This window comes from Melanaphis sacchari, unplaced genomic scaffold (genome assembly GCF_002803265.2).
Source record: "Melanaphis sacchari strain LSU unplaced genomic scaffold, SCAv2.0 Contig7_pilon_pilon, whole genome shotgun sequence".
Classification (NCBI taxonomy): Eukaryota; Metazoa; Arthropoda; class Insecta; order Hemiptera; family Aphididae; genus Melanaphis; species Melanaphis sacchari.
Window position 1 is genome coordinate 1870471 of NW_020271560.1, and position 12560 is coordinate 1883030.

At 23.6% G+C, this 12560-nt stretch overlaps 2 protein-coding genes across 2 annotated transcripts; one reads left to right on the top strand and one right to left on the bottom strand.

The window, feature by feature from the left end:
* The first annotated feature begins 5633 nt into the window (after nucleotides 1-5633).
* LOC112601810 (heme oxygenase) lies at nucleotides 5634-7478 on the top strand. The gene is made up of 2 exons (XM_025349601.1): nucleotides 5634-6037; nucleotides 6793-7478. The coding sequence occupies exons 1-2, from the start codon at nucleotides 5890-5892 to the stop codon at nucleotides 7416-7418; spliced, it is 774 nt and encodes a 257-aa protein (XP_025205386.1). The 5' UTR covers nucleotides 5634-5889; the 3' UTR covers nucleotides 7419-7478.
* A 920-nt stretch (nucleotides 7479-8398) lies between these two features.
* LOC112601940 lies at nucleotides 8399-11400 on the bottom strand. The gene is made up of 6 exons (XM_025349838.1): nucleotides 11394-11400; nucleotides 10926-11309; nucleotides 10324-10419; nucleotides 10007-10078; nucleotides 9856-9945; nucleotides 8399-8544 (listed from the first exon to the last, which is right to left on the bottom strand). Exons 2-6 carry the CDS (start codon nucleotides 11145-11147, stop codon nucleotides 8485-8487), a joined length of 540 nt encoding a protein of 179 aa, XP_025205623.1. The 5' UTR covers nucleotides 11148-11309; nucleotides 11394-11400; the 3' UTR covers nucleotides 8399-8484.
* Nucleotides 11401-12560: the final 1160 nt, after the last annotated feature.

Below are 12560 nucleotides of genomic sequence, written 5' to 3' on the forward strand. Positions count from 1 at the left end.
TATTTTGATTGAGCCAAAAAAATTTTATCGACACTTCAAAAAAAAATTTTCAGAAAAATTGAAAATTTTAGTTGTCTATAAATAGCTCAAAAAAAATCAAAATATTTTGAAAATTAAATCATGTAAAGAAAATGCCAATCTAAATAACTGGTAAAATTTTCAAGTATCTACGACTTATAATTTTTGAATATTAACATATATTTATAACCGTTTGAGGATGAATCATTATCGTTACGTTATTTCGTAAAAATTTAAAATTCAAACGCACTTAAAATTTTTCCTATAATGATGCTTCGAGTTTTTACTATATCTACTTGAAGAAAAAGTTAGGGAAAACATAGTGTAGTATTTTTGATCCTTAGTTATAAACATAAAAAATTTTATGATTTTTCAACTTCAAAATTTCTTACAAATTTTCGCGTTTTCGATAGATTTCGTAAATATTTGAACTATAAACCTTTATAAAAAAAAATTGTGACTAACGATTTTTAATTTTTTTTTAGCTACAATAAGAACAACTCATAAGGAACCTTGTATTAAATTTTCAAAATTTTTTGATCATCCAACATTTTTTTATCGACACTTCAAAAAAAAATTCTCATAAAAATCGATAATTTCAGTGGTCTATAAATAACTCAAAGAAGTCAAAAAATTTTGAAAATTAAACTGTATATAGATATCACTAACATAAAAATTTGGTGAAAGTTTCAAGTATTTACAATGATTAATTTTTGAATTACAACCATATAAAAAAATCGATTTGGTCGAAAACTGGTTTTCTATAAAAATTCCCGTTTTTCTGTCATTTTTTTTTTTGTTTTTCTCGATTTTTTTGAAAACTGTTGAAAAATGTTTACTTTTTACTCTACAATGCACCAAGGATATTCATTTTGTCATCGGAAACCACCCCCGAAGTTTGAAATTGAAGCATTATTTCGACTACTTATGCTGTACACAGACACAAAAAAAAAAACACACATCATTGTAAAATCAATATATTCATCACTTCGTTCAGAATCTAAAATTAATATAATACATTTTATGATGATAGAAATATTATTCTATAGTTGTTATGAATTTATTGATTTCATAATATTGTGAATTATTTTATTTTTAAATTGAAGAATTATTAGTCTGTATTCAATATAATACAAATATACAATCAGCAAAATTTAAAAAATATATACGCAAGGTGTGATCACTCAATAGAAAGAGGCATCCATTGATACTACTTCAAATATAATCCTTTTATTTTATAATTTTTTGATTGCCTAAATTAGTAAATTACGAGACTAGTTACGTTTAAAACGTCAAAGAGCTAGAAGGATTGTCAGAAATAGTGTCAGAGGACAAATTGGAAATGTATGAATACGGGTGATTGTGTGTATGTGCTTAAAAGTTTGAATAGTTACGGGCAAATGTTGGTAGAGACAAGAGTACTGATGTCAAAAGTCGTTGTGTAACGTGTAAGGCAGTGGCGCGCAATCTTTTTTGTTCAAGATCCCCCCCAAAAAAAAAATTATTTTAATAATACGATAAACTACCCCTCTCCCTTCCTACTAACAATGTATAAGTGTATAATATATATTTACTTAATAGTCTTAATGTATACCAACATTTTATTCGTATAAATTAAATCGTTAATTTTAGGCAATATTAATAATGCTTTAATTTAATTAATCCAAAACATAAAAAATACAAAATACAAAATCATAATTTTATGAAATCTCAAATTAAAAATTCACTAAAATTATTTTAATGATAATCAACATTTTAATATTTTTAAAACTATAAAATTACAATTTAATTATTGCAATGAGAGACCTGAGTTTGCATTATAAACATGGTTGATTCATGATTCTATATTTCTGTTTGGTTTGATATTCGACACTGCTACTCTTAAATCGGCTTCAACATTTAATCTGGAGCGACATTTGTTTTTAATTATCGCTAGTGTTGAAAATTACTAAATAAATTCGATTTAAAAATAATCCATATACTGTGTGATTCAATAGAACTTGCTATTAAAACATTAAGATATTACGATTGACACAGCCATTGACGGTACAAAATAATTTTTCTTTGTATAAAATTATAAACAATGTTTACATAAAATATATAACTTTTTCATTTGATGTAAAATTATTGGAGATCTCTAGGTAGCGCACCACTAGTGTAAGTTGAGACAAAGAGGTTCTTTGTCTTTACATCTATATCTAAATTGGAAGAAATTACATTTGTATTATCTATAAAGGTAGCTGGACAAGTTTTGATATGGAGAATATCGGTAGAGTAAATGTTGTTTTTTTTAAAGGCAAGAATGCTGCCTTGCAATATTCCTACTTTTATGGTATAGACTCAGGATAGTTTTTCATCTTAATGTACTATAAATGTATGATGGAGAAGAAACGATTTGAAGAGAAAATAAAGTAGGGTAGGTAGAAATCAAATTTTGTGTGAAAGGCCTTCATGGATACGATCAAATGCTTAGGCGATATCTAAAAAACCATTTGTTTTTGTACTAGAGATTATAGGCTATTTTATCGAATATTTTATGAACTTAGTGGTAGAGTATTATTGTTATTTCTAAAACCAAATTGTGTATTTGCATTTTGGTAGGTAATATTTTTTTGTCGTGAATGATTGAGTAGATTCTTTAAGTTTCTATTATTTTTTCAAGAATTTTTGTAAAAATGGACAACAAACTTATTGGTTGAAATTAAGAGGTTATATCGAAGATTTACCAAGCTTTTGTATGAGTATTACAACGAAAAGTTCCCATGAAGCTCTGAGTCAGGATATAGGATAATCTGAGAATGGAGTTGAATAATTGTGTAAGAAACATTATAGCTCTTGTAGATTTATTTGTTTATTTAATAATTTGTAAAACACTTTTATAAATTAAAATTGTTTAATCTTTATTAACTCATAATGTTATACCAATTATAATATATTTTTGGTTGCATGCGCCATGCATAATTACTCTTAAAAACGAACTTCTAAACATATATCACTATAGCTGAGGTTCTTATCATTACAGCTTTTTTGAGTTGATCAGTTGATGTTTGAGTTTTGGTTATAAGATCTTGTCCAAGGTAGATTCTTAATTAAATATTGGATTTTAGAGGGGTTTGGTGTGTTTAATTTGTAAGTATATAAAGAGAGAATTAGTTAATGGTATTTCAATATAGTTTATAGGGCTTAGTAAGTTCCCTCACGAAAAAAAAAAATATAAAATAAATAATAATAGAAAAAATCACATTTTATTGATGAATTAGGAAAGTGACTGATTTATGTAATTGGTTTACCATTTCTTAATCCAATAGAATTTAAAGATTGTTTTATAGATAGTTTCATGACTGAAAAACTAGAAAATAATAAAATAAATGAATTTTGCGATTATTTAGTGACTAACTCATCGAAGATATCAATACGTTCCCTCCTAGTATTTGGGTTAGTGTTAGTTCTGAATGTTTTGATACAAACCTTACTACAAACGCTTACGAAAGTTTCAATTCTGAATTTAACTCAAATTTTTATTATCATTAACCTAATATATTCAAAATAATAGAAGTTTTAAAATGTTTCAAACAAATACATATATAAAGATTAAAAGATAAAAACATCAGATTTCAATAAACCTTAAAAAATAAGTAAAAAAGAAGAAGAAACACAAAATTATATCAGTAATAAAATATCAGATTATAACTTAAAAATAATTACACAGCATGACTATGTGAAGTGTTTGAGCTTTTGCAATAAGCCAAATAAAATTTGATTTTTTCTATTATTATTATTATTTTATACCTATACAAATAATACGTGAACCATACCTAAATATTATATTATTCATTTTTATTATATGTTATACGGACTGGATTCAATTAAAAATGTAATTGTACATTTGTTTTATGCAATACGAAAACAAAACAAATTTTAACCACACCAACTACGTTTAAGTTGTAAGTCCTAATAAAATGGGAAGGAAGTTTGTGTTCGGTATAATTTTTTTTTCGTGTGGAAACTTACGTACAGGTGTAATGTATTTTGTGTGGGAACTTGCGTATGCATACCCAGGGGTAATTTTTACCTACCATATCTCGTGCGGGAACTTATATTCGCCCGTTTATATGATCTATATCGATTTTTTCTGAGTTAATCATAAATCTACTTTTGAGGTCAAAAGCAAACAAATTTGCTTTGTCAAAGTCTGATATAGCAAGGGAATTGTTTGGAATGCGTAAAGGAAGTATATTTGTTTTTGTTACTTTCCATAATGAATTTATGAAAGAAAGTTGTTACTTAGTAAGTTAAAATATTGAATGTAGTAATTAATATTTATTTTTGGAATAGGTAAACAGTATGCTGATGAGCTGATTGGAATGGCGAATGGAATATAATTTATGAAGAAATGAAGATGAAATGCTAATGTAAAATATGTTATCGAATGATGAGTAAGAGTATTGAATTATTAGTTAATAATCAAAATATTATATTTAAACACTTTTTGACTATGTACCTAAGTGGACTAGGGCACTAGGCCTATAAAGGAACCATGTAAAAAAACGCGCCCAGCTTCTACTTCAATGGTGGTTGCATTCATATTATCGTTAAGCACCTACTCGTAACTTTCTTAATTGTGAATACTGTAAGTATGATTACATAAATACATAAATACATAAAAATCTATCTTGTAGATATGTTTTTCCACTAAAATTTTTAACCAAAACTTTTTTTTGTACAACCAGTTTAAAGTTTAAAGCAATATAGGTATTAACACAAAGGATATTTTTTTTTAGTGAAAAAATCAAATTTCTTTAAAAGTATGTACTTTGTAGACCTTATATATCAAAAACAATAAATCTTACGTGAAAATGCTATGATACTTTTTTGAAGAGATAATTACCTACCTTTTCGGTAATTTTTGTTTGAAACTTTTTATCGTACAACCAATAACAAGTGATATATTAAAAAAGGCCATTTTTGTGACCTTTGATCAATTTTATCTTGAATAACCTTTGACGGGCACATAGGTACCATTTCTAAGTCGACTTTTTACACATTGTTATTGATGATAATATATAGGTGTATGCCAAAATTCAGCTTGATGGGATTTTTTTCGCACAGAAGCTTAATTTTCGTCTAATTTGACTGGACTAATAAAAGTAAAATTAATTTTATTTAATGTTTATTTTAAAATTATAAAATTGTAATTAAATAATAATTTTATATGGTACCAGTATTATATAATTATAATATATTTGCTTGATCAAGATTAATAATGATTTTTTAATTTTTAATAAATTATCGATGAATCATGAGAACTTAAGGAGCCACAAGAACTATTACACCTTTAACCTTTTGCAATAGAAAACTTTTATAATTATATTTATTGTACGTTTATGAATTATGACTATGAGTAAACCAAACTATTAATTTTAAAATCACTGACCTAACCTACCCTAAACCATAGACATATTAATATGTCTATGCCCTAAACAATAGAAAGATAGTATATTATCATTTATCTTTGATAGCTATGATAATATTATTATCTTAGCTATCCGTGGATATTAGCTTAAGATAATATAATATATATTATTTATGATTATAGTTACGGCGATATCTACAGCCGTGATTATAGCACAGAATACATTATATTTATTCTGTAATTGTAGTAACATTCTGTGGTAGTAATAAAATTATTATCACAGAAGCAGAACTGATTTCAACTATTCTGTGTTATATAATCTAAAAAATTCTATATAAATCTTTACTGCACTAGTTCACTAATTATTGTATGATGTGCCATTTGTTTTTAATTTTAAATATAGTATTATTGTTTTAACTAAACTCGATCTATTTTATAAAATAGACAATTTGATAATTATGTTAACTGAAGTGGAAAATAATGACAATAATAAAAATCCGCCATCTTCAGCAGTTGAAGAAATTAAGTTTACTGAGAGAATGAGAAAGGCTACAAGAAAAGAACATCGAATTAGTGATGCCTTAATTAATGCAAAAATGACTATTGGTAATATATTTAATTTTTATTTGCTATATAATTAATTAAAATTTATGTTAGTGCAGTTATACCTATTATGTATTTATTTTAAAAGAAATAAATACATTTAACCAATTTAAAAATATTGTTTTTTATACCTAGTCTAATATTTTACTAAAATAAAATCTTTGATTTTCAAATGGGCAGGATATTATAAATTGATTTAAAATGTACATACACTACATTGTTGCTCCTTTAATGGATTCAACCAACATTATTTTCTAATGCTATTAAATATTTGAATTCACACATTAACGAGTCTCAAGTCTACACCTTTTTAAGGTTACTCATTCATTGCATAAAATAAGTTGACAAATTGATACTAAACACAAAACACTATATGGACAAATGTTAGGATTTTTATTGATTTAAGTATCAGAAATTGTGGATTATTTCAACTACAAAGATACATAAAGAGGGCGTTAAACTTGTAAAACACTACATTTTTATTTAGTATAATAGTTTTTACGCTGTCAATATTTAATATCTTCTAAATTACTTTTCTGTTATTTTTATTAAAAAAAAAGCTTTTGCTTTCAAATTCGAACCCTATTAATAATTAATGTGAATGTTAATTTCCTTTATAATATGTCATACAATAACTTACAATAACTGTCATTAACCTATCTTTAATAATTCTAAGGTTATATTTATTTAAAATATTTTTTAGAAATGAAGATAAAAACTATTTCATAAATAATTACAAAAATGATTATACATTTCAGGTATGACAGATAGCAAAGTATGGGTAGAAGGATTACGACGATTTTATGTTGTATACCAGTATCTAGAGATTGCAATGAAAAAAGAAGAAAATTATAATTTGCATAAATTTGGACAAATTAATGGTTTATTTCGTACACAACCATTTGAAAGCAGCTTAAAACATTATCTAGGAGATAAATGGCCATCTGGAATAACTAAAGCTATGGCTGAATATTCAAACTACTTAATAAGTTTAGAAAATGAAAATCATGTACTATTATCACCATTTATATATCATATGTACATGGGCATTTTATCTGGTGGTCAAATACTGATGGCTAAACAAAGAATGGCCTTCTCAGATGGAAAAGGATCTGAAGCATTTTACTTTGATATTAATGTAAGAGAAGCAAAGAATCAACTACGGAATGAAATGAACTCTTTAGCAGAAAAATTAGATGATGAAACAAAACTTAGATTATTAAAAGAAAGTAAAATGGTATATTTATTGAATAATAAATTAGTAAAAGAAGTTAAAGTTCCTACTGAAATTTTGTTAATCAAGTTAATATTTGTAATTGGGATTTTTATTTTAGTTATCTTATTATGGAAGGTATCAAAAAAGTTTCTTATGGTTTTGTTTTAGTTAAATAATAACTGGTATTAAATTGGTTTTAAGTTTAGTTTGATAAACCAATTTTAATTATATTAAATAATCCATAGTTATAGATCTTCTTGTATAGTCTGTTATTTTTTATATATATATGGTTTTTATTATACTTGGGTAATCAAATAAAAATAAACAATTAATTATTACATAACATTTATACATTATATTATTATGCAATACCTATAATATATTCAATTGTATTAATTTTATTATACATATTGTGTAAGTATATTATGAGTATTCTATTTATTTTACTACGAGTTAAAATTAGATTTTTGATATGAATCTTACATTAAACAAAATAAAAGTATTTTCATATTTAAATTATATAGGTACCAGCAACCAATATATACTTCTATATTATAATCTTAATAATTAATAGTATATACCAATATTACTGATCATTATTTTAATTCTTATTCTCCGGTTTAAGTAGCAGTGCAACTTTTTATGTATGTATTTTAAAATTAAATTTTGATTATATCTATGAATTTATATATATGTACATTTGTACTAAGTAATTGTGAATAGATTGTAAATATTTATAAAATAGCTTAATATAAAAATAATCTTTCTCTAGAAATATTGTTTATAATTTTTTTAATATGATCCTACATTTTGTTTGATATTTTTATTGTTCATATTATTCTATTATAATATTTATGTGTTATAAATTTAATAAAGAATTAGAATTCAAATGAATTAGTTAAAAAAACCCTATCTCAACAGCAAATCAGAATTAAATTTCCTAATTTCTTTGTTAAATAACTACTTTATTATATATATTAAACTTTAGGTATATATATAAGACAAACTAGATGGTTGTCAAAGATTTAAGTGTAATCATGTAAAATAATTAATAATATGGGTTAACAAAAAAAATATTAATTTTTTTAATTTAAAATTTGTACAATAAACACAAATAATGTTTAAAAGATTAAATAAAACAGCTAAATTATTAATTAATTAACCAACAAAAAAATGTTAAAAATAATTATCAATAAATTATTATTTAACAGAATGATACAGTTTAATCTTAGCTCTATAAAGTTAAATTTAATTGGCTGAATAGAAGAAGGTAACTTGCAGTAGTTATTAATATCTGAAAAAAAAAACAATCAATTAATAGTTTACATCAAAATATTGGTAAATGATAATATCTATGTGTGTACATTATATACAGTTTGTTCACAAATAGTAAATGGGGTTTTTGAGAATTTAAAACAATATCAAATTAAAAACGTTGAAAAAAATTTAAACCTATCAGAGTATGCACTATAAATTACTCTTTTTTTTATGAAAAGCAACACCAATTTTTTTCTGAATGCAAAATTAGAGTAAGTTGAAATTTACAAATATTAGTTATTTTTAGCCATATTTTAACTGCATATATTTTATAAACTGAATATTCTCAATATTTAAAGCTAAAAAAGGCATAAAAATACATTAATACTTTAAAATAAAAAATTTAAGAAAATTACTATGTAATGTATTATAGACTGTAGTTTTTATAAAATTAAGGCAAATTTTAAAAACTAAGAGTAAATAACAGATTAGTTTTATTATTTGTAAATTTTAACTTGCTCACTCATTTTTTAATTTTGAAATTAGAACATTTTTGAACATTCATTCTTTTAAAAAAATAGTCTCAACTCTAAATTAATAGAAAAAAGTATCATGTTTGTGTATAAAAGTAAAGAAAGGATTAAACTATTAATATTTTAATAAAATTTTTACTTTGATAATCAAAAAACTAACTCGGTATGATTATTCTGTTGTCATACAACTGAATTGTTGAAATATTTAATGGTAGTTAATATTTATTTATTTATATACTGTTAACACACTTAACACAACCTATTATTATCTAGTCTATAATATACTATTTATATATAACATAATATATAATTCACTGATATAACCATTATAACTAAATATGTAGATACATTTTAGCTAATAGTTTAAAAATTAAATTATTGCAAGGCGGAATCATCTTCTGGTAGACAAATTATTTGATATTTTCCCTTTTTATGAGAGCTGTAAGAAATTATAATAAAGTTTGTTACATACCTTTATGATTTTTGTTATGAAGAATTATTATAAAAAATAGGTATATTTAGAAATAGTAACTTTTTTTTTTTAAATTAATTATTTAAGTATTAACCTAACCAAGCTTACTTTTTAAATGTGGCAGAGTCAATAATTGCACAATACCAGTTATAAAACACCAATTTTGGTCCTATGAAGGGGGAGGGGTAGCTGATGATTAAAATAAATGTATATATATCATATTTTATAACATAATTTATAACCTAGTTTTGAAACTATAAATTAACATTACTCATTTAAGTTCTTCTAATATTATTTAATTTAGAAGTATTTGATTTTACTATTTTGATTACATTTAACTTACAGATAGAAGTGTTTCTAAATTTATTGGGAACATTTCTAAAGCATCCAAATCAAACTTCAATTTTTGTACTTGGTGATTAAATAAAAGTCTCTGAAGAAAAAAGAAATAAATTATCAATAGAACATATCTATTATCTGAAAAAAATTCACACCTGTTGCTTATATTTGTCTCCAGGCAATAAATTTGTATCCATTTCATTAACCATACTCTTAATAATATTTTCCTGAAAACTATTTAGTTTTATAAAATAATATAATATGATCACAAAAACTATTTATAACTAACATTTCGCTTAATCAGTTCACAGCAATAACATAGCAATGCAACTCTTTGAAATGTTGCAATACTTTCTACAAGTGCAATTACTGAAAAACTTGTAATACATGAATACAAGTTTATAGCAAACAAAATTCTTGATTCAATAATTATGGTTAATATATTTATACCATAAATTTTATTAACATTTACCATCATATCAAATATCTCCATATGTAACAATCTAGTATCTTCTAAGCAATTTGCAAAGTATTCTGGTAAAATAAGTTTTGTATCAATTTTGTTTTCCTGTATGTAAAAACAAATAAAAATAATATTCTAATATTGTTTATTCAATGTTATATTATGTACTTATAATACTAAGTTATAGTTAACTAGTTTATATCAGTAACTTAATAAACATGGTTAAAAACTATGAAAATAAAAATAGACTCCAAATTAAGTATCAATTCAACATTATCTGATTTAGTAATTATAGACATGTTTGAACTGTAAAATAAAAACAATATTTACTAATAGTTATCATAATTTGTATCACAAATACTAGAGGAAAAATTCAAAGTTCACTTTATAGATTTTTAAAAAATTATATGTTCCTTTTTTATTTTCAAATAAAAATCAACAATTGATAAATAAGTTAAGAACCAATAAAATACATGATTGATTTTAATCAACTTGTTTATATTCCAGCACAATTCAATTATATCTTGAGAATTGTTTTATAATATCTTATTCTATTAAAAATTAAACTCAATGTTTAACAAACAAATAATCTTAGATTAATATCGTTCTACCTTGATCATATGAAAAAAGTTGGATATCCTATGAATGACCATTTCAAGTGATGATTTCACCAGCAAAAGGATCACGTAAAATTGCATTTCAAACATGAAACAGAGGAAATCTTGAGCATGAAGCACTAGATTGATGGCAGGCTCTTGGGTCATCACTGAGTTGACAAAAAACACAACAAACCAAAACAAATGCATACCACTTATAATAAATATAGATGACATTTTTAAACATGCATTTTTGTTGTAGGACAAAACGTCTAAACATTTTACATAAGATAAACGTATGTTATGCCTGTTGTAAGTACAAGACAAAAAATACAACACCAAACTGAGAGTTGTCAAAATGGCTTTAATCGTTGTCAATAAATCTTCAATAAAATTGCTCTGAAAATAAACTTATTTATACACATGTAAACGTAAATGAACCGTGAGACAAAAAAAAAATAAAAAAATAATATAATAACTTACTTGTTTCAAACTCCAAAACAGTAAAATAAAACTAGAGGACAGTGAAAGAAGGCCTAGTATAAAAAAAAACTTGAACTCTATTAGAAAATTTAAATGCAATGATCGAGTATGTAGATCAATCAAAATCAACCATAATAACCGGAACATACTTAAAATTTAAATATTACAACAAAATTGAATAAACAAAGGCGCAACTTTTGAATTCAATTACATTCTTCCAATAAAGAAATAGAAAAATAAGTAAGCTTAAAAAATAGAATTTCTTTTTCTTTAAACAATTTAAACAATAAATAATACATGTATTTATATAATAAAAGAAAAATAAATTTTTATTAAAAGGATAAATAAAAATAAAATAAATTATTCACTTATATGAAAAACATAATTCTCTTGAATTTAAAAAAAATATTAAACAATATGAAGTATTGGATATACGATCATAAATAATAAATTTCTAATAGTACAATGACTGGAAAATAGGGTCACTTCAATTACTATGGCTGTTCCAAATACAAAAAAAAAAAAAAAATAAAAAAAAAATACCTAATAGTATAAGAATACAAATTATATATATTATATATGCATATTTTTAAAAGAATAAGGTTAAGAATAATTAATTTGTTACATAACACTGAAGACTATTCTTCAATAGTACATTATATCTATTGTGGTGATATGTAAAACAAATATAATTACTTTAATTATACTATTACATTAACAAAACAAAATTTAAGGGGTTTTTTTTAAATGTAACACTAGATTTATTATTCTGAATAATAAACTATTCATAATCAGCTCTTTAAAAATAAGTAAACCATAATCAAAACGTTGGTTAACTCTATAATTATGAGCACAATAAATAAGAAATTCTGCCATAAAATATTTAAAATATATTTTATATATGTGGAATTTAAAATGATACCATCAAATAAAGAACCAGTAAAACAGATGTATGTTCTATGTCATTATTTAAACAGTTTAATTTTTATTCACATTATATCAAAGATAAAAATTAATAAAATGCTAAAAGTACGTTTATTGAAATTAAAATATATCCTAAACAATTTTTTTTTTTTTAATTATATTATCAAAATATTAAACATATTAAATACTTAAACTCAAATTATAAATACATCATTTATTCATTTTTTACACTATAAAAAATGT